At 35.7% G+C, this 23879-nt stretch overlaps 1 protein-coding gene across 2 annotated transcripts in view; it reads left to right on the top strand.

The window, feature by feature from the left end:
• The window catches only part of galnt13 (UDP-N-acetyl-alpha-D-galactosamine:polypeptide N-acetylgalactosaminyltransferase 13), a 53081-nt gene extending 29713 nt beyond the window's left edge, over positions 1-23368 (top strand). Inside the window, exons 9-14 of one of the 2 annotated variants that reach the window (XM_051119263.1) lie at positions 1751-1890; positions 4833-4931; positions 5654-5788; positions 7016-7045; positions 11343-11554; positions 20900-21004. In XM_051119263.1, coding sequence (XP_050975220.1) covers positions 1751-1890; positions 4833-4931; positions 5654-5788; positions 7016-7045; positions 11343-11528 — 590 coding nt within the window. In that variant the 3' untranslated portion in view covers positions 11529-11554; positions 20900-21004. Of the gene's footprint in view, positions 1-1750; positions 1891-4832; positions 4932-5653; positions 5789-7015; positions 7046-11342; positions 11555-20899 lie in introns of both variants that reach the window. The other variant, XM_051119262.1, reaches the window with a different exon arrangement.
• The last annotated feature ends 511 nt before the right edge of the window (positions 23369-23879 follow it).

Genomic DNA, 23879 nt, shown 5'->3' with positions numbered 1-23879 from the left:
GTATAAGTCATTATTCACAGAAAGATCTCTTTTTGAATTTTCAAGCAGCAGTAACATTAATTTTTCTAGAAAGAAACGTATATGTGTTGAGAACAACAAGAGTAAGTGAAAGTTTAGCATGAACTATTCTTATAAATGTGGACTGAGCTCAGAGGGGAGAGATATAACAGGGGACACAGTAGCACATATCTTAGATCCAGTGATCATATCTGAGAGCATCTCTGCCCCAAGGCGTCTACTGAAACACACAAGATCATTTATCATCTGCACCACGGACAAAGAGAGACAGAGAGAAAGAAGAGGTCACAAAACACAGCCGAAAATATCAAGACGGACATTAAGAGAGAAAACGCTAGACTGAGGAAGAACTGCAGAAAGTCAACACTCAGCAGAAAGACACAAATGCTTGACCCTTCAGCTGTCGGTGTGTGCTCTGGTCGCTGAGGCCCCTGGGACGTCAGCAGCTCTGTGTGTGTGTCGTCCAGATGTATCATCCCCCTCTGCAATGTCACACACACATACTGTAGAAGAGACCACCCGTCTATATCATCCCAAAATCTGCATGTTTGGTTAATATGAATTGAAATGAAAAACTGAGAATTAAAATATGGTTGCTGATGGTTTTGTATGTGATTATAAATATTTTACATTTTCTATAATTAAGCATTTTCTGCAGAAAAGTAATGAAAAGTGATGTTAACGCTCCCTCTAGTGTCTGTAGTGAAAGATGCAGTTATTTCAAATTGAGACACTAGATTTTACAGTGACTTAATAAATGCAATTGCATTTTATTTTAGGCATATAATGGTAGTCTGAGAATTTTCATATTTTCACTTTTAATTTTCAGCACTAGTTGATAACATTTATACAGTCAGCCAATTAACAATCCTTCAAAAAAATATTGCATAACTAAAAGCATAAATTCAGAAAACCTATTCTTAAACGTCTTTAGTGCTGAAACAGTGGATCATTGTCAAATATGTTTAAGCATCATTATTGAAATTACATTAAAATTAATAATGTCATTGTCTGCTATAATATATTCTGCACGACCTTATTGCACATCGTTAATCCTACCTAAACCTAAACTTAACAATGACCTTACTAACTATTAATAAGCAGCAAATTAGGGGTTTATTGAGGCAAAAGTCATAGTTAATGGTTTATTAATTGCGAGATTTGGACCTTAAAATAAATTGTGACCGCAAAGATTACTTTGAAAACAAATATAATTGAGCATTTCTAACATTTTAGCTATTCACAATATCTTTATCATTTTTTAAATCATTTTATTGCTTTGTAAGCAGATGACGCACTGTTTCACATACTTTCTCTTGGAATCTCTCTGTTCTGGTAGTCTGTTTTTGTTTTTTTGTGTCACTGCATTCATGATTAGCCTTTAATTTAATTAATCCTGTTAATACAATCTTTTGTATAAACATATTAATCTGTATCAAATATGTTCTTAATTTGTGCTGGCTCGTTTTTACAGTCCTAGATTGTTGAAATATGACATGTTTACTTGAGATTGGATATGGATCAAGATCTTCCAGATGCTTCCAGATGACTTCACACATTATCTCTATATATGTCCTCTTCCATCTTATAATTTTTTCCCCCTGGGTCATGTTTGTAGCTGGGTTATATACATCTATTAATTTATCAGATATTGTCCCAAGCGACTTACATTAATGGGTCATGGATTCACATTTCTGTTACTTATGGATGTTGATTGTGTGTGTTTCTCCAGGTGTGGTTCGGGTGGATTATGGGGATGTTTCTGCTCGGAAGGCTTTGAGGGAATCTTTGAAGTGTAAACCCTTCTCATGGTACCTGGAGAACATCTATCCTGACTCTCAGATTCCACGCAGATACTACTCACTTGGGGAGGTAAGAGACTCATTGTTCTCTTGTTTGACATGGCCATTAAAAGAGATGTTAATAAACTGTTTCAAATTTGGCATTTGGTTTTTCATTTTGCATACTAAATATGCAGATTTCTGTGTGCGGTTATGCCGAGACCTCTACAATACTCTATTTCACTTCCTGCTCAGCCAGTGTTGTTCATGTTGTGTTGTTGTAGCAGTTTGTCTTGGGGGTTATTTGACTGTAACCCTGTTCTCTGGAAAAGCAGGAATGAAATACTGAATTTCATTAATGAGAATGTTCTTTGTTCAACCGGTTGTGAATCATGTGTGTCCACATGCCAAGAATTTGGCTTAAATAACCTTGATTGGTGATCATTATAAATAAACTTGAAAGACAAGACAAGAATTGCAATATGACTTAATGTGACAAAGTTCAAAAGATTATGATTTCATTGAATGAGTATTAGCACTGCACATTTCAAAGTCAGATGCTGCACTGCTTTGTGTATTTTTTGCTGTATTCTGCCATTTCAAAAGTGCCACCTGCTGGCAGAGAATTCATTTGCATTTTCAGTAAGCCCATCTGCAGACCAATGTGAAAAATCAATGCATTTTTACAGAGCAAACGGTTGTAACTTTGAACCGGTGAGCAACAAGAAGCTAATGCATTATAAAAATCTAAACAATTAAGACACAAAGATATATTTGTTATTTTAATTCATTTAAAAATGTAATAATAATGATGTCATAATCCCTCTCAGGCTAGGGCCTGAGCATCTTGGGCCAGGGCCAGGCTGGAGCCTATATTTGAAGCCCGTGCAGGGCTCTAATATCCCTATCTCAATAAAGTTTACACACGCTTTTGGTCTGTGAACTAGATTTTGCTCAGGACGCGCTGTCTGTGGTAGTTTGGCAAGGATCGGTTCCAGAATTAAATCACGGAGGATGCTCTCACATATATTTTTGTCCCGCCCATTGCTTTGGTTGTCACTGCTATTTCGAAAACAAATCTAGCATAAATATGCAGATGTGATCCCGAAACATTGCACAGTGTAAAATGAACGTTTCAGCTGCCCCCCCCCCTGAGAAAAACAGTCATTTTGATTGTAAGCATTTTGAACTTTTGTAAATGAGGTAGTGGTTCAACCTGCGAAGATCTAAAACTGTATGCGACCCCCCCCCATCCCCCCCATTGTTTTAGGAAGCAGAAAATATTAGCTGTAGTAGCCTGACTCTCTGTCTGGGAGGGGAAGATGTTCTATGACCCCTTTGTCCAGCAGAGCTTGCAATATGCTTGTTCCGGTTTCATGGTAGTGGATTACCACACCGTTAAAACATTGAGGACGATATGGAAACTATATCCTGTAGCCCTCTACTACAGTCCTTACAACCTAAGAAGAGATTATTTGGCAGTAGCTAACACAATTCCACACTTTCACTTTCTCTGAAAGAAAGGCACTAATTTTGACACTTCATTTTGCTGGGGGGATTGTTAAATGTCCTGAAACATGGCAGGAACCAACCAAACATTTAACATTTCACTGGAGACTACTGCTGAAACACCGGTGGTGGTGGAGATTGTACAGCGATCCCCTAAGGGTGCTGGGAAAGAGCCCCTACTCTCTGTTGGAATTTTTCATGGCCCTACCCTATGGGACACACACGTTGTCCTGGGCACACCACCCTCAGGACGACTTTTTGGTTTTTAGGTCCAGCTTTCTCTTTGGCTGTTGAGTCTGACGAGCTGTTCCCCAATCTTTATGAGGGGGCGCAGGACTTGGCACACTCTCCTTTTGGGCTTCTGACCTCAGAGGAGCTGGGTCAGGTCGAGACTGTTGAACCCCTGACACTTCCTAGTGCCTCTTTGCCTCCCGGAACTGGACACAGGGGCATTAAGGAGGAACACCTTGTCCATGTCCTTGATGCCGGTGAAATTTAGCCACATGTGCCTCTCCATGGCGACCATAGCAGCCATAGAACAGCCGATGGAGCGAACTGTCTGCTTAGTCACCTTTAGAGACAAATCCGTGAGCCGACAAATTTCTTAAAACACCAGATCTTTTAGCAGGTATACCTGCAGAACCGCCATGGTCCCTCCCTCTGACTGCTTGACAAAAACCTGTCATCTAGTTTCGAGTGTTTGGGATTTCTTGCTCCTGTGGCCAGTGTAACTTTAGTCTGGCCACTGTACAAGTCATCACCTCCAGCAACTCATTTGTTTTGTCATCGTGGGAGGAGCGCTTGAAGGTGATGCTCTCAACTTCCATTTCTGCAGAAGCAAGAGATGCTGTGTCCTCTGCCCAATTCGAAGAAATGAGAAGGAGAAGGACCCGCCTCTCAAACCTTAGCCAGATCAACGCCCGATCTTAATAAGGGCACAGTGACACCTCTTCGTAAAAGAAAGCGATTTGCTCTCCATGTTGAGTGTATCTTTGCAGATACATTCAACATGGTTAAGTTGTTTTAACTTTTCACTTTCAACTTCTTTTTTTTTTTCTTGAATGACACTGCTTTCAGCTGCGTAGCACGCATACACACACACACACACACACACACACACACACACACACACACACACACACACACACACACACACACACAAAAGCAGTCTCTGAAGACAAACCTGAAGGTATGTCTGTTTCATGTCTATTTCATGTCTACCTCGCAGGTGCGCACATTAAAATGACATCACCGACCAAGGTTATTCTTTGTGTGTTTGACAGATGCTCCACAGCCGTTTGAACAAAGAATGTTTTCATCAGCATGATAGAAATACTATTCCCTCAATATAATTCCAATAAAAATATTTAAAGGTTTTCATCAGTTATATTTTCTCAAAAAGCACAAGGACAGTGTTTAACTTAAAAAAAAAAAAAAAAAAAATACTTACACACAGTGCTTGACTTAAAAATGAATAAAAAAGTTTTTATAAAATCTTCAGACTTTGTCCTTTTATGTTACTAGATCAGAAATGTTGAGACAAATCAGTGTGTGGATAACATGGGCCGTAAAGAGAATGAAAAGGTTGGCTTCTTCAACTGTCATGGAATGGGTGGCAACCAGGTAAGAAACTTGTAAAATTAAAGGCTTACTTTACAGAAAAATTTAATTGTAATCTAAACAGTAATCTAAAAATGGAAATTCTTCCAAAATTAATCATATCCTTCCAAACCCGTAACGTAGCTTTCTTATTTTTCTGTTACAAACAAAAGGATACATCAGAATAATGTAAAGGTTTCTTTGAGGCTGTAAAATAATGCAAAAGCACCATGAAATTATCATTCAAGTCATGTGAAAATGTCTAGCGTAATGGAAAATATTTGTGAGAATCTGATAATCTTCACTAGTGAGTTGGTAATGCTGAAACCATATATTTGAATCAGCGTAACACTGAGAACTCGAGAACTACAGATCAGTGTGACCTGTGATCGAATCATTCAGACTACATCTGTGAGCTGGATTTATGAAATGATATGTCTCAAAAAATTATTTGAAATTAAAAAATTATACTCTTTCATAGCCAGCTAGGGAAGATGTCAGAATTATAGTGAATAACAACTTAAGTTATGATACTCCTAAGGTGCTTTTTATCCTTGTTTTAGGCTTGACTAAAGTTTTTAGTTGAACTAATCCTTTACTCCTTGTTGCTAAACTGAAAGACTGGCTAACGCAAGTGCTGAAATGTTGATTATATATGTAAGTAATTGAAAATGTAAATGTAAATAAAGTAAGGAATTTCATAATTAAAAACACAATACATTTTTAGCTGATTAACCTGTTTGCAGGTGTTCTCATATACGGCGGACAAAGAGATCCGAACTGATGATCTCTGTCTGGATGCTTCACGACTTAATGGACCTGTTGTTATGCTGAAGTGCCACCACATGAAAGGCAACCAGATGTTTGAATATGATGCAGAGGTACATTTCACACAGAATATACCACACACACTAACTACATCACCGTTGCACACACTGTCTCGAAGTAATTGGAACATAGACATCAAATTACACAAAGCTTGAAAAAAGCGAGAAAAAAAAAAAAATGATACACAGGGCTATAACCCCACACAGAAACAGATAAACACTTGGTTGATTTTATAAACACACAGTATTTAAAAAGACTGATACAGTACTTCTATTAAAGGGGTCATATGATGCAATTTCATGTTTTCCTTTGTCTTTGAAGTGTTACAAGCTGTTTGTGCTTATATAAGATCCGTAAAGTAGCAAAGATTTAAGTCTCAAACCCAGAGAGATATATTTTTTTTTTTAAAGTAAAGACTAAGAATCCATGCCTTCCTAAAATGCCTCATTCAAACATCTCATTAAATTTAATCACAAATTATCTGTCAAATCAAGTCACACAACTAGTTGTTATATGAATAAAAAACTAGCTGTGTATTCACATTTCACTACTATTACAGTAATAATAGTACTTGTGGTAGACTTCTTTTTGCAAGGGTTGGAGCATTCCCTCGGTTGTAGCCCAGGACTAGTAAAAAGCTGTTGGTTTGAGCACCACAGAGATCACAGAATGGGCACATTACATTTAACCTCAGGTTGTTCCAGGGGAACCTGTATTTATTATTATTTTTTAATGAATTCATTTATTTATTTTTGGATACAAGTCAGAAATTAAACAAGCAACTCCAGAAAACATGGGGTATAAAAAAAATAAGATGTGGCCTAAGATCTTAAAGTAATAGTTCATCCAGAAATTAAAAATTTGTTGTCATTCCAAACATATATAAATGTTCTCTGTAGGTCTTGCAGTGTCTAGATTGGTAATGTGATGCACTTCACCAATTACCACTGGTCAAATATTTATGTACATAGATATTTATATCAATATTTTTATTTATATAAATAATGCATTTCCTCATTAGTATGGAATTAGCGTGCTTTTTCCCTGCTGTCCACAACCATATCACATCAGACCTGCAGCTAGTTGAGGATCTCTGCTCTTCCACCAGATGGTGCTGCATATCACATTATTATACACCTTCTGTGCTGCTTTATTTTTGGAATATCTCATATATTCTTCTCTGGATATTGATCACAATTCCTGGTGCAGAACTGTGTATTTGAGATGCTGTGAACTTACTGGCTTTGGTAATTGAACTATTCTTTCTGTACATATCTTAGTATGTTGGGAAATGGGAGTATGACTTTAAGGTAAGATTATCTGAATTGTGTTTTGCTGTGTGTTGTTTGAATATTCTGGTAGTGGTGTATGTGTACTAGACTCCCACTGTAATTGAGTCACATTGTGAGTGGTTTAGAAACACAGTTGCATAAATTCATGTACAGACATATTTGGAGGCCTGTACTTGTAGAAATATGACAAGGAGGGATATATTTGTTTACTATAGAGCCCTATAAAATCTCCTCTTAGATTTCCACAAGCCTCCGCAGGCATTGATTTTCAGTGACTATAACACAATCAATATCAGAGATTCATTACAGCATTCTTAAGATATCAAGAAACACATATCACATACACGCCATAGCTGAATAAAGAAGAAGCCTTAGAGATCTTTGGTACCGTTAATATAACAGATTACACTTTTTTGTCAGCCGGGTCGATTCTGGTGCTTATATTTCTAAATAAATGAGTCATTAGATTTAAATGAGGACATCACACTTGAGCCGTAAGGGACCTTCGTGTTGAATCACAAAGGGGCTTAAGAAATCAGAAGCTGTCTAAAAATAGATCTCCGTCCCCTCTGTGGCTTTGGTTTTGATGTTGGACACAAACATGAATCTAGTGCTTTTCACCTCTCAGTTGTCTGTATAGCTGGGCATTGTATTTATTCCACAGCCTGGAGACTTGTACTGCAGGACTTAATGATCAAAATATAAAGAAAGATGATACTGACATAATTTCACATCCTAGAATCTCCCGCCATTAAATTGTGATTCTTTTTTCCATTAATCCATAAGCAACTCAATACCTGGCAACCGGATAGACAGGCATTTGTTTTAAAAATAGCTCACAAGGTTTTACACACTGCATGTGAAAATTGATGATTTGGGTTTACAGAGATTGAGCCATTTGCTCAGTTTCTGCCACTGTTTCCAATTAAATAGCTATTTTAGTGGGAAAACAGACTTCAGTGCAGCATTGCTCCACCTAAATCAGCCCCATTACAGTTTATTTCTGTCATTTGAGACGCCAGTGAACACACACTACACACCCACGATTATTTCTTGACATTCCAGCCCTACATTTACATTTCAACATCTGACCTTTTTCCCTTGACCCCCATTAGTTTGTGCCCCGAACCTCCATGTGTATATATACTGTACAGTGGGATCCCAAAGTCTGAGACCACATTAAAATCTGAGATTCAGAAGCCAAATTATACGTGGAAATAAACAAGTTAACCTTGATCATCAGGTTTTGTCCTTGTCAGCTCAAGAACTGCTGTCATAAAAGTAAAAGACAATGTGATTTTTATCTAATTTTGAATGAATTTTATTTGTGGTCTCAGTCTTTTTTATGTCCCTTTTCGACACTTAGTTGCATGTTAATTGCAAGTAATAAAAATGATTTATAGTTTTAATTGATATTACATTGAATTAGCTGACCTGTAGAGTCATTTTTGATCCTTTTAATTAAATGCATTTTCATATGTCATTTCATAATTATTACTTATATTGTCTTTGTGATATGTTGGAATATGTAAGCATAATGCCAAATGTACTGACAAGCCTTTACAGTAAACTAGAATATATTGGAATGCAATTTCTATTGAAATACATGTCATGCATTTAAATATATTTGTAATTACACACATTTTGTTTGGGCCAGATTTGCTAAAAAGGGCAACAAGAGCACAATTCCAAAACAGCACTGATGGGCGTGGAAATTTCTGCAGGTTAATTACTGACAATGCACAAATTAAAAAAAGCAGACACAACATCTTATTTACATATCAACCAACACAATATACCAAGTGCAGCGCAAATTAGCATAGTTGCAAATAAAGAATTAAAAAAATAAAGAAGCCACAGTACATTGAAAAGAACCGGAGGCCAAAAAATGAAAGTCTGCAAGAAATTTTGATAGACTTGGTATTGCGTGTCGTCCAAGTCGTCTTTTATTTTCTGAAGCAAATTAGGTCACACTAAGATCCAGTTCTTCCTATTAACAAACCATTAACTATGACTTTTGCCTGAATAAACTACTAATTTGCTGCTTATTAGTAGTTAGTAAGGTAGTTGTTAAGTTTAGGTATTGGGTAGGATTAGGGATGTAGAATATGGAGATGCAGAATATGTGGTTTGTAAGTACTAATAAATAGCCAATCTGCCATGAAAAGGCATGCTAATAAGCAATTAGTTAATAGTGAGAATTGTTCCCTATACTGAAGTGTTACCGCAAATTATTATAACATGGCTTGACAAATGATATGTTCGGATGTGTTCTTCTGACATTCCAAATAAATTAATACGTGTGGAAAAAATCACACGCTCTCTGTTCTTTGTGTTGCCTCCTCCTAGCAGCAACCGTTGCAGCCATTTCAAGCGCAAAATAGTTTAAGACATGCTATATACCTGTAATTTTACGAGTGCAAGCGTTGGTAAATTGCGTTGTGTGACTTATTTTAATACTCTCCTCCCATAAATTTTGCATCTGAAAGGAAAACTTCTACAAATGCTTATTCCATAAGGTCAGTACAAAAATCAAAAAAGATCCGCACACCAAAACAAGATGCAAAGTTCAAGGGCCCTCATTTATCAACAGTGCGTACGCACAAATGTGTGCGTAATGAGTGCGTAAGAACAGTTTCACGCAAAGTGTGGGATCTACCAACTTGTACTTATTAGGGCTAAAGCACTGTCAAGCTACGCCAAAATCGCGCTCAAAATCGAATTCGATTTTGCGGCCGATTTGGCGTAGCTTGTCAGTGCTTTACGGCTCTGTGTATTACTTGCTCTGTGTACTGAACGCACGTGATGGAGCTTTACTACTAATCAACGTACCGGCTTCATCGACTAAACGCGCCTCACGACATCGTTCGATTAATCGTTGCAGCCCTAGTACTTATACATAGAAATGTGTGTAAATATAAGCACAACTCATGCTTACACAGAGAATCTAGTGGTAGAATAGTGATACTACAAACAGAAAGTGCTGCTGCATGTTTCCTGTGTCCTTTAACTGCAAATACTCAATTAATAATTTCATAGATCAAGCTAAACATTTGTATAATTGGTGTGAAAATCTATAAAAGACACACTGCAAAAAAGTCTTATCTCACTTAGTATTTTGTCTTGTTTCTAGTCAAAATATCTAAAATTTTTTAAATTAAGAAGATGCATTTACTAGATAAGCAAAAAGACGTAAGATATTTAGTCTTGTTTCCTGGGGGGGAAAAATTAAAATGAAAGTGAATTTCACTTAAAACTATTAAGTTAAACTATTTGCCAGTTATTTTTCTTACCCCACTGGCAGATCATTTTACTTATTTTAAGCAAAATGCACTTAATATCTTAGTCTTTTTGCTTATCTAGTAAATATATTACCATGCGCTGCACAGAGAACACATTTTCAGAGGCCGCGCTGAGCTGTTTAGTGAGAGCACTGAAGGACTTCTTAGTCTGTGTCGCATACCATGATTTCGGTGAGGACATTACACATTCACGTGATTTATAAAAGGAGGTGTTGTTACCATTATTGGAGGCGTTTATGAATGCAAATGACCATGAATGTGAATAAGCATGGTGCTTAAGAACATGTGGAATTTATCAACAATGATTACTTACTGGTGTGCGTAAGAACCGCGTACGCACATTTGATAAATATGGATTTTTTTGTACTTGCACACATTCTAATTTTCATTCATAGGACAAAATATAGAATCTTTTTTACGCATTGTTGATAAATGAGGGCCCAGGTCCTTTGAACAAAAATTTACTGGAGAATTTACTGAAGATTAACATAGAGGTGACAACAAAAACTAAAGTGCACAAACCAAAAAGTGAGAGTGTGCACACAAACAAAAAAGCAAACGTTTCAGTCCTATCTTCAGTGCTACATTTTCAAGCAATGATTGGCAAACATTTAAGGAGATGAAGGCACACAACAGAGGATCACTCCCCACCAAAAAAAAAAATTTTTTCAAATATTCAATAAGGTCAGGTGCAAAAATAACTGTGTCCACTCCTTCTGAGTGCTAATTCTTCACTACGCATCTTTAGTAAATTCTGACAGTACTATTTGAAGAGCAAAAGTCGGTTTGCGCAGGTGCTAAATGTTAGTAAATCTGGCCCATTGTCTGTAAATGTAATAATGAATAACACTACAGTTATGTTAGTTAGCACTTTAAAGAAAGTGCACTTCTTCAAAGTGTACTTCTATTGAAACAATGAAATAAAATGTTAAAGACTGGGCCACATTTTGACCTCATTATCATCCAAACCCATACCTGGTTTGTTGTCATCATGTTTTCATGGGAACCATCAGAAACACACCTTCCTGCACATCATCACCCAGTCATGTCTGACCATCAGCCGGCTGGAGGATGGAACATACGGCCCGACTTTGGAGTACTGTGACGATAGCCCCCTTCAGGCCTGGGTCCTCCGAAACTTCACCCGGCAGGAGGTTTTTAAGAAGCTCTACTACAGCCCAACTGATTACTTTCTGTAACTACCACAACTTCCTGTTGATGGCAGGTCAGTTTTGAAAGCATCAGCTGGCAAATCCTGTAGAGGTGATGAAGGTGTACTGTAGATAGGCAACTAATAGTTATTAGAGCTGTTGTAATGCATAGTGTCCTTTTCCCCACATTCCCCACGGTGTTGAGGGAAGTATCAAGTGTATGTGAAAGCCTGATTATCTTGCACATGATTTTAGATTTAGTGTTACTTTAGTTGGTGTCTCTAATGTTTTTGAGCTTTGGATATGTAATAGTGCCATGCATGGACTGGACATGGGACATTCTCAGGAAAGGATGTATCAACACATTTGAAAAGGTTACTGCTGAACCATTTGGGGACCACATTAAGCAGATTTGTCCAAACAAATATTCAAATAAATAGACAATAAATGTGTTTAAAGAATGCGCAAATCCTAGTACAATGTTGCTGGCAAAAAAAATATTAATAACAATAATATAAATGTTAGCTGAAATAAACATTTATTTATGTACTTTTAATGAACATATTTAATTAAAAAAGGTGAATATGAATATGATACAAAAATAAAACTGGACAGAGTTACACGTTCTTTATTTCTTACATTGTTATTACACTATTCTTTATGTTCTTTATTATAAATTATGTGTAATTAAAATACAGTGGTGAATAATTTCATTTAAAAATAAAATTGCAAGTCAGGGTAAGAGGCACAGAACACAAATGTCTACCTGAGAATGAACCACACACAGATTAATTTAATCTTAAATTGTGAAATAGTTTTGTGGTTACAGTATTTATTGAATGTGAGGCCTTTTGATGTTAAATTGGTTTATGGAGCTCAGGCTGTGCTGTGAGTCTACATTCAAGGCAGGTTTCCATGCGTTTAGGAGCAATTATTGCTGACCTTTTGAGAGAAATGGGAGGGGACAGCAACTCAGAGACACACAAATGCAATAACAGACATCACAGGAGCTGCTGGATATATACCGCTATCTCAAGGACCTTCAGAGCACCTTTGTATCAAATTAAATTTCATTTGAAATGTGTTTTTATTACATAAATATTTTATGTTGAAATTAAAATTTACTGGCAGCCAGCATGGCCACCTATTCCAGCTATTATTTAGCATCAGATCAGAGAAGGCGGTTTTATTTAAGCTTGATTATCTGTTCGTGGTGGATTGAAATGGGCCTGTCTTTGTTTACAAGCTCTTTTGAAGTGATCTCATTGTGAAGGTTTCTTTCATGGCCCAGGCTTGCGGAGACGGACCCTTTGCATTAACGCGCTCTCACACTCACACGGCAGCTGCGCTCAGCACAAATAGAATGAGGGGGTTTTATTGTCTAAACACTGAATTTGAATGGCCACTCCAGCATTTTTAATCTGCATTTTTTTCCCCCCAGCATATGTTTGTCCACCATGGCTTCATTAATGCTTGTGTGTCTTTATATGTGTTTTACAGTACTTACATAGAAACCTATACAAAGTAGCCAGAAAGAAATGCTAATTTTAAAGAAATAAATCAGATGGATTTAGAGACTTTTGCATCTGAACTCTTCATATATATATATATATATTTGTTTTGTTTTTTTTGTTTTTTGTTTCATCAATTATTAGTAAATGAGTGATGGCAGTACATATGATTTTACACCTGGGCACACTATATATTTAAATGGATTAAATGGAATTGTATTAAATGGCTTAAAAACACCTATTTTATTATGCACTTATTTTCAATATTCAGATTTTCTGCAGTGATAGTTTAGATTTTATTTTGTCAAATTGTTTATTATTTTGTATTTATACATGCATAATAAAGCCATTATAGAATGAATAAAAAATCATATTTTTCAAAATGAAACCCATATATGGACTACATTTGAAATAACTTACAGTGTGTTATTTGTAATTATAAAAAAAAAATTTGAAAGGTTATTTGTTGTGTATGTAATTATCTTTGACCTCAAACACCCCTGTATTACAGAGGCATGCTGTATGTTTTATGTTCTAGGTAAAATAGGCAGGAGTTTGAATGAGTGTTATTGACTTTAGTGAGGAGCTCACAGCTGATGCCGTCATTAGGGCGATGCTGTCTGTGTCCGCTGCTGCTCAGATGCACACAGATAAAAGCGCCTCATCCAGAGATCTCTGTAAGCCCCCACGCACTGATACTACATCTGTCACTGAGAACCACATAGCCTTTGACTGCCAGCGTAGCAAAAACATATCTAATGTAATAGCTTAGTGCTTATTATTTTCCTCACCTCCATCCATTTCTCCGCCATACTGTGACCAAGCACACTGTGTTACTCTCAGACATACAGCATTAACACATTTCCAAACATTTGTCCAGTTCACTAGATTGTCACTATCCACCTTATTTTGCTATGCAAGCTATTTTCTGTGAATAAGTAAATAGTAAAACTATTTGTGCTACAAACCAATGTGTAAATGATTACAATAATAAATAAAATAGTATGATAACAAATACCAGTTTGCAATATCAAGCAGCATAACAGACTGTTTTAGTACAGGTAAAATGGAGGCGGATGATCCTGAAGGCATATCAAGTTACAATTGTTCATGCATACTCCAAAAAAATATAAAGAAGTTTGATAGAGTTAAAGGATTTGCATACGGTTAATTCTCAGAAAACAGTTTAATTTGTGCATGAGCATTTCAGTTCAGGGTATAGCCAGAAAGAAACCATCTGACTTATGCGGTCAAAAAATGATGTCTTTCCATTTATTAAATATGATGTCAGAAAGGTAAAACCTTTATTTTAATGCTTAAAAAAGTAATCATTTCCTGTGCAATTTCTTGTGTGGAATATGGATTTTTGACTTTTATTTTTGACTTTAAGTCAGTTGCCGTTAACTTTTTCTACATGCATTTAAGACAGCAAAAATTGCCTAAATAAACTTGTGAAATATGTAATTTGATAACTCCTTGGGATTGTCTTGGTCAGAGGATTAATGATCAAATTAATCAAATTTCAAATCAAATTTTTAGATCTACATTAGTGGATGCATATCAAAAGTGGGGACACAGTTGTTAGAATTTTGTTTTGTCATTTTATTTTTCATTTTAATTATTAGCAAGCCACCGCAGCTGTGAAAAAGCAGTGATTGCTTTGTATGTGTGTAGATTTTTCGTCATTGATAACAGACACAAAATACTGCACACTAATAAATTAGTTTTTTTTTTTTTTTTTTTTTTTTTTTTTTTTTTTTTTTTTTTAAATGATATCATTGGGAAACCTAAAGAAATTTAGATTAAGTGGTATCACTTTAGTATAGGGACCAGTTCTCACTATTAATTAGTTGCTTATTAGCATGCCTATTATTAACATAATGGCTGTTTATTAATACTTATAACACATTTTCTGCATTTACACAGTAAGTTAACAATTAATCAAATAAATGAATAAAAAGATTTGTTGTCTGTTTGGGGTACTGTTATGTAGGAATTCTCTCTTTGACATGCTGAAATTATAACAAAAAATAAATAAATAAGATTTCAGAAACACAAGATTGTGATGCAGACTTGATGCATTTTTATCACGTGTTGTATTTAAGAGAGTTTATTATTGTTGCTTCCAGTTGTCAGGTATATTAGGTAAGGGACCTAAACTAAATCTGAGTCCTTCAATGAGGGAAAATATTCAAGCTATTATGCTATAATTGCGTTTTTGTAATTGAATTTTGTTGTTTTTTAATAAATTAAATTTACTCATGTTGATAGTACAATTTAAAAAGTATGATTTAGGGAAGAGATAGATATGTAACATAGCCACTGGATGTGCTGCTAGTTATAGTAGGATCAGATTGGTCTGAAAAGTGATCTTTTAAATCTCATCAGACATCAGCCTCATCTCACAATACAGCATGGTTTAAATGCATGCAGTTTGATACACACACATGGAATAGACTTTAAAAGCATAACAACTAAAGAAATATAATTCAAGTAACATCAGATAGCATTTTTATGCATATTTTATTTTGAGAATTATGAGCTGGTTGATTGCAGATGGTGGATTATGGCCTTTGATATTGTCAGCATATCAGTGTCTGTTGTGCTTATGCTTCACAGGCTGTCAGGCTCATGAATATAAGCTTAAAGCTTTCGGTATACATGAATGACTTCAATTATTTTCCTCACATGCTCAAAACGACTTTCTTAAAGAGGTCATGACGTTTTTTATTATTTTACTACAGGGGTCAGGTAACCTTTTGGGCATGAGGTGCCATTTTTTTTATTTTTCTGCTTTTACCACTGTGCCAATACTAATTTTCAGCAATGAAGAGTAAAATCACTGTTTTGAAGTAACTAAACTTCATTGTTTATAGAGCAGGATCCTCAAACACAGATAATCCCCCACACACAACTTTAAGTGCTCTCTCTCTCTCTCTCAAAATGGCCATATTTGAGGGAGAAAAAAAAAAGTTGAGTAGTTTGGATCACTGATGTAGCTGTTGGTCATTTAATATTTTGTCACCTTAGAATTATTGGGTTCTATCTGACATTTTGTCAAAATTGAGACATTCTTATTCTGTGACAGCTTATTTACATTATGTGGCCAAGTATGGTGACCCATACTCGGAATTTGTGCTCTGCATTTAACCCATCCAAGTGCACACACATACACAGTAGCAGTTGATTTGACACAGTAACACACATCCGGAGCAGTGGGCAGCCCTGCAGCACCCGGGGAGCAGTTGGGGGTTCGGTGCCTTGCTCAAGGGACTCACCTCAGTTGTGATATTGAGGGTGGAGAGAGTGCTGGTTATTCACTGCACATTTTTTTCACCTGGGGTAGTTGGTGTTACACGGTGTATGGTCATACACTGATTACATTACTTGACCACCGCTGCACTGCCTTCACTGACGTTTAGCATTTTTGTAGAAATAAAAATAATTTAGTTCAGTTGGAAAACATACGCTACAATTCTAAACTGAGAGCATCTAATGTGTACATCAGGTTATCAGGTCTGTGTGACATAACTAGCCCAATGGTCAGTCAAGAACAACCCAAAACCGACCATATCCCAAATATAAAAGCCCATATTGGTCAAAAATCAAACAAACAAACAAACAAACAAACAAACAAAAAAAAACACATTTTAATGTCACTGTTATGCACACTGTTATGCACATAAACACAGCTCAAAGGCTTTTTATCAGTGGCCTTCATAAAACCTAACATCCTGCACAGAATTTCATACAAATTTAATTTCTGCAATATTTCAAACCTTTAAACCATGGGGGAAAATCAACCCATGAAAACAGTTTACAAGTACATTCCGTGGAAAAAATGTGGACTTGGCAACCCTGCATCCAACACGAGCAGGAGTCAGATTTGACTAATCACAAGTTGAGGGTAAGGAGAGATGACTGACAGCATGCTGGAGGATTTGCTGCTTAATCTTGTGCTCAATGACAAACATCCTTTACACAGAGTGCGTGTTAATCACAAAATCAAAAGTGAAAGTAAACAGCGCAAAAGCAATTTCAATACCCTGCAAACTGATAGCACGAGAACTGTATACAATATTAAAATGTTTTCGGGGGCGAGCAGTAAGAAAAAAAGGAAAAATTAAAATCTAGCTCAACTGAGTATCGCTCCAATTTTGTGAGTGGGTGTTAGGCTATGTTGTGTGGGGCCAGGGTGGCCCAAGCTCCTGATTGGGTGGGCCAGGCCCACCCTGGCCCCCCACCCGTGGGGCCGGGCCTGACGCTGAGACTAGGATCATTATGAAGTCTGTTCAGAGACATGAATGTGCTGTTTAAACCAAATGTGTCAAGGGCAAAAGGTTCTTTCTTTCCTCTGTTTGTCCTATTGTTGATGGACTTAAGTGTGTGGACTATGCCAGAATGTGAATGCACATCTGTATACTGTATCCAGTGTGGACAAAACAGTGGCAGTTTGCATCCAGCGTTAAGGGACTGAATGCAAGTGGGCAGGGCCTATGGTGAGATAATGACTATTCTTGGATGTGTTGCTTTTGAGGTGGTGTATACGCAAATGTTTGTGCCCTTGTGGTGTCACATATCACCTCTTTTAAGCTATGTATCTTGAAGGATGTTTTAATGGTACAAAGACCTCTTGTATGCCAAAAGAGAATGGAAATGTGATTTCTCATTTCACAACTCCTTTAAATGTAATTATTATTACTCAAAAAATGGGGCTTAATCAATGAACATACACACACACACACACTCACACACACTCCCTCAAGTATTCAGGTAAGCAAGTGAAAGTTTTGAATTTATAGTTCACCTAAAACCTAAACCAGCTTTGCATTAAAGTGCTGTTGAAGCAGGAATGACTGAGAGCTCAGTGAGAGCTCTAAAACACAACGCATGCTTCTTGTGTTCGGATATTAACTAGCTGCTGTTCATTATGAACTCAAAATGCTCAGTGATTCATACTAAACCTGAGACCGCATGCGGTCAACTCATTTATCATACTGTCTGTTGCATGAACTGTAAAATAGTGTCAGAGTCTGAGCAGTCTACAGTTGAGGAGAGGCAGAACAGTGCATATTCTCACCTATCTCTCAGTGTGAGACAGTGACTGATTACCTTCATTCAGAGCTGTTGAGGAGCAATCACCCGCAGGCTCGAGGCTTTTTGGAAGGGTGTCTGGACTCAGCAGGGCAGCAGCTTTCATTATCCTCCTCTGGAGTTCTGCTGGATAGCATGATGCTTTCGGAGACTGTGTTGAATGCCTACTCTGAAGAGTCAAATAGCAAATAGACTCAAACAGCATTAAAATCCTCTGCCTCGGTAACAATGGAACAGTAATCGAGCATAAAGCAAATGTAAATTTTGTTTCTCTTTAAAGATGCAAGATTTTTTTTTTTTTTTGGATAATAAATGTTCCCTGTCATTTTGATACTATAGGTTTTTACAGTGTGAAAACAAGGTTTTGTAATTCATGTAAATTCAAATACTTTGCAAATTATACATTAATTTATTTATTTATTTATTATATTTTCATAGTCATTAATTCTCTGGGCTGTGTGTTTGACCATCTTTGCTGGTAGAATACCACAGAAAAGTCTAATATAAGCAAAAAAATAAAAAATAAAAAATCTCCCAAGCCATTACTGAAATAAATAATCAATAATATCAGATGTCAATGCAGTGGATGCTGCACACTGGTGGTGGGTGAGGAGACATATATGACTGTAAAGCGCTTTGGGCGTACGGCAATACACAGTGAAAGCGCTATATAAATGCCTCATTCATTCATTTAAAATAAGAATGACACAAAGTCATTAAATATAAAACTCCATAGTCTTCACCATATGTTACAAAATGTGTTCAGTCAAAAGCAGCAAGTGTGTTTCTCTCTCTCTCGTTTTTTTGGCTTTGGTTGATTAACATTAATGATATAGATGAAAGCAGGTATATTAGGCTCATACACAAATCAAATATGTATTCAGATGACTCAAGAGAAATAAGATGCAAAAGATAACTCAATTCAGGTTCACAAGTCATCTGAGAGGCATCTGTGGTGGATGCGTGCAGAAATCCGCCTTTCAGACTGGCACACGAGTACCGAAATCATTTCTTTACATGTTTACAGTTCATTGTCCTTTTAACTTATCAAGCTCTTTATTTTATCACTAAACTATGTTTCTTTATCACTCTAACTTGTTAATAACTTTAAGGAATCATGTAGATATATTTGCATACTGCAAATTAAACATTATAGCTAAATCTGTGATGTATCACTTGCTTTTGGTGTATGAAGTATTAAAACGTTTTAAGTTTTGTCTCTGGCTGCTCCAACCCGGCATCACGGCAACTGGTAAATATTTTACAAGATGGCTATTTAGTGCCAACTTTACTTGTGCGGATTTGTATGATTTGTGAAAAATTGTAAAAATTACCATGATTTTAACAGTAAAAGACTGTAAAAATGCTACAGTAAAAACCTATTATAGGTTAATGTCCCACTCTATATGGTGAAAAACTTTATGGTGGTATAAAATTTTTGGAAATGAAAAAGAATATATAATTTACAGTGAATAACCATAAATTGACTATTTATTTTTATTTTTTCTTATCGGTTGTGTCCAGTGGGGTTGTAAGTTGCATCTAATATTGTTACATTGATGTTTATTGCATTATTTCAGTTTCATGTGTGTTACCATGATTGTGTTTAGTGTCTGTGTGAATGACACTGTGCACCTTCTATATGTTAATATTTAAAAGCTGCTTTTGATGGACTTTGGTTCATCATGTGATTTTCTCTTTACCACCTGCTTTGGGTGGTTATCAGTGTATTACAAATGTACGAAACAGATTTTAGTACATCTATAGGTTGGTATATAAAAATTATGTCAGTTACTGAAATTATGGTATTTAAATGTAAATTTAAGTTAAATCTGTAAAACCTAAAATGTTGCTAGCGTATTTTACGATAAAATTCTGGCAACCACAGCTGCCAGTTTTTTACTGTACATTTTATGGATTTGTGTTTACAATGTACGTATCTTACAAGGCGGCAAATTTTGTATGAAAGACCACCCCTAAACCTACCCCTCACATAAATCATATGAGTGAGGTCATACAAATTTGTACAAATTAGCCACCTTGTAAAATAAGTATGAATTGGTCATGAAATTAAACATTAAACATTATAGCTAATGTTTGTATGAGTATAAGGAGGTTTTTTTTAGGAATCTTTGTAAATCACATTTCCTATTAATGTGTTAGTTAGCAAGTTCCGCGACTAAAGTTTACAGTCTTTCGAACCGCTCGTCACCCCATGGAAGAGAGGGGCGGGGTGCATTTAAAGCATTTAAAGGAATGTGCACCGAAATGGCTCGCTGTAAACAGGGCTGTTTTGGACAAGGTAAAAAGGTTGTTCTTTTACACTACCACTGAGAAATTTTAACCAAAGTGTGTTATAGACTTTTTATCAAGACCCTAAAGAATCATATCAACTTGTGAAAAATGGGCATCTGATGACCCCATTAAAATCTGCTTAATTTTCATTAAAATAATGTCACAGTGCAAATAATCCTACTGATCCTAAAATAGTTTTATTTTACTGATAACACTTTACAATAAGATCTTATTTGTTAACAGTAGGTAATGCATTAGCTAACTAGCAATTGTATATATAATATGTTAGGGTTAGGGTTATATTCACAGCATTTATGAAGATTTGTTAACGCAAGTTAAACATATAATTAATACATAATGTGAACAGATACATCATTTGGTTAAAAATGTATTAGCTAATGAAAATGAACATTAATTAGATTAAAAAATGCTGTGCATTGTTCAGTGTTAGTTCATGTTTAAATAATGAAACCTTAGTGTAAAGTGCTGTTTGTTTTTCATTTCTCTGTTTCCCCACAGCGACTGACTCTACTTCATGTGAACAGTAACCAGTGTCTGGACATGCCTTCTGAAGAGGATAAGATGGTTCCCACTCTCAGAGACTGTAGCGGCAGGCGATCACAGCAGTGGATTCTGAGGAACATGACGCTAAGTGTCTGACAGAGCCAGCAACAACCATTTCAGACCTGAATCTCGGCACACACCACACAGCACGAGACCTGAAGTTGAGGTTTATGGCCTTGTGAACTGTTATTTTCTGGTTCATGATCAAGTTCAGCTAGGCTTTGATCAGGAGAACCACACACAGCCCATTTGCTGACCCATTTGTGGCAAGGCTTGTGTCTCTATTCATGTCTGGACTGCTTCCTTTAGCTCTCAGATTCACTGGTTTGGGGTCAGATCACAGCCAATGACCAGCTCTTTAAACCAGCGAGGTTTAAATGCTTGCTGTCTCCGATCTGAGCATGTGTCACTGGCTATCTATGCTGCTCATCCTGTGTGGGAGTACTGGTGCCTCTTAATATCCTACACATCATATCTTTGACAGTAGCACATATGTTTCTTCAGAGATGGTGCGGTTGTGTCATCTTCCACTGTGCTGAAGTGCATTTAACTCTGAGCAGAAGTTTAACTCAGCTTTGCTTTCTTTACAGCACCTGAAGGGATTGTGTGTTGGTCAGGGGATTGTACACAAATTGTATTACTTGCTGCTGTTTCTCAAAACTATTTTGATCTCTTTTAGTAAGGCTGCAATATATGCTCAACCTGCCTTAAAGAGATAGTTGCCCAAAAATGAAAATCCTGTCATTTACTCAAGATGTTCTAAACCTTTCTGAGTTTCTTTTTTTTTTTTTCTTCTTCTTCTTCTTCTTCTTCTTCTTCTTCTTCTTTTTTTTTTTTTTTTTTTTGTTGAACATGAAACTGGCACATTATAGGTAACCTGAATTGTTTAAACTTTGAATGTCTTAACTTGATGTAGTAAAAAAAAAAAAAAATAAATAAATAGGGGAATAATAATATCGATGTCAATGGCTCCAGCAACTGTTTGGTTATGAACATTCTTCAAAATATGTTCTCTTAAGATAAAGATACTCATACAGGTTTGGAACAGCATGAGGGTTAATAAAAGATGGCAACATGTCCATTTTTGGGTGAGCTATCCTTTTAAGAAAACTAGATTGGAAAACCATGTAGACAGCCAAAAAATAAAAAATAAAAAATTAACAGCTCGTCATTCATTCATTCATTCATTCATTCATTCATTCATTCATAAACTGCATTTTGAATAGCATTTCATCATACCACATATTTCATTTTTTTTGTGTTATATCTGTTTAATCAATTTAGTTGCATAATACGATCTTTTGTACATTTTGTACGATTGTACGTTTTCATAGTAAATTGTATTATTCACGCTTTATTTTTATTATTTCACATTTCATCAGGTTTTTAAGAAAAAAAAGTGGCAATAGTAAGAAAGTGTAGTCTATTTTTAGGACTTATTTTTCATTTTAATGAGCTACTAAAATGTCAATTCAATTCTTAATTATTCAAATTATTTTTTATTATTATTATTAATATTATTATTATTACTATTATTAGAATTTATATTATTTTGAGGTAACATAAGAAGTGGAAACTTCTGTTCTTACCCATTATGAGTTTGTTTTATTTTTATTATTAAATAATTTCTAGAAAATCATCTGTGTTATTTTGTGTCAACATGCAATCATTTTATAAAAAATTTGGGTGTAAAAAAAATGTAGGCAGCAGCATCTTACAGGTAAAACTAAAACAAATCATTCAAAGCCTCACCTTCATCATCTTCATAATACAGCTTTCACAGATGGATGGATCCTGGCCACACATCTGTACTAATTATGAACTAGGCCTTTTTGAGCATTGCTGTACATATTAAAGCAAATATTTTTTTAATATGAAATTTAAACTCCAGTGGAAAAATTATGAGTAACATTGCTTGGTGTATATAAAATATGTTTGAAAAATACTGTACAGCTCTATGCATTGCTACTATATGTACACATCTAATGCATCCACCATGTTCTGTCAATGTATTATCAATGTCTGTTTAATGCACAAAAAACATTAATATTAATTCTTGAATGGAGGTTTAAGGATTTGTGATCTGTGTCTTGATTATTTGATCATTTTGTCATGCATATGTTTAATCCATTCACAAAATGAATGAATTTAGTTAAAACTGCACACAATTTAGAGCAGTCTTATAAAAGCATATCTCAATAATAGAATTAGAGCTATTCGACATTATTATCATCACATGCATGTTACAGTCTGTACATTTCTGTATTTTTTTTTAAGTTCATAGAAACTGAAAATGTGTGACTTTGTACTGGTCTTAATGTGAACTGTTTGTACTTTTCGTTTTTTAAGTCTCAACTGACCTCATGTTTAATAGATTAATATAATACAACTGTTAACTCTAATAAACCATTGTTGTTGAATGTATCACCTTGTTATTAATATCATTAGCACAGAAAATCATAACTTATCTACTGTAAACAGTTTCAGAAATGAAGAGAGAAAAAAAAAATGTCTAAAACTGAACTAGAATTTGTGTGATTCTGTAATTTAGCTAAACTTGTTAACAGCTGCACTGGGCCAGTCTTGTGTTTATAGAGGAAGAAAAAAAGCAAATTAAAATCATGGTTTGTGTCTTTAGTTGTGACTGGAACACTGCATTGTTACATGGTGTATGTTGCTTTTATACATGAGCTACTGAATATTTAAAAAGGGACACACATTTTAAAACTGTGTTATTTAAACTGTTGTATAGATTAATAGAGAAGATTTGATACGGAGAGATAGATGATATCAGTGTAACCTCTATAGACTCACATGGGTTGCAGTGTTTAACTCCAGGACATGGTGATGGTGGACACAATAACACACACCTACAATGCTATATACACCTGTAGAGATAAAATGACCACAATCAATCTTCATTTATTTCCACATG

This window comes from Labeo rohita, chromosome 9 (genome assembly GCF_022985175.1).
Source record: "Labeo rohita strain BAU-BD-2019 chromosome 9, IGBB_LRoh.1.0, whole genome shotgun sequence".
In the NCBI taxonomy this organism is placed as follows: Eukaryota; Metazoa; Chordata; class Actinopteri; order Cypriniformes; family Cyprinidae; genus Labeo; species Labeo rohita.
The sequence above is the reverse complement of the archived record's forward strand: the minus strand, read 5'-3'. Positions and strand labels throughout refer to the sequence as shown.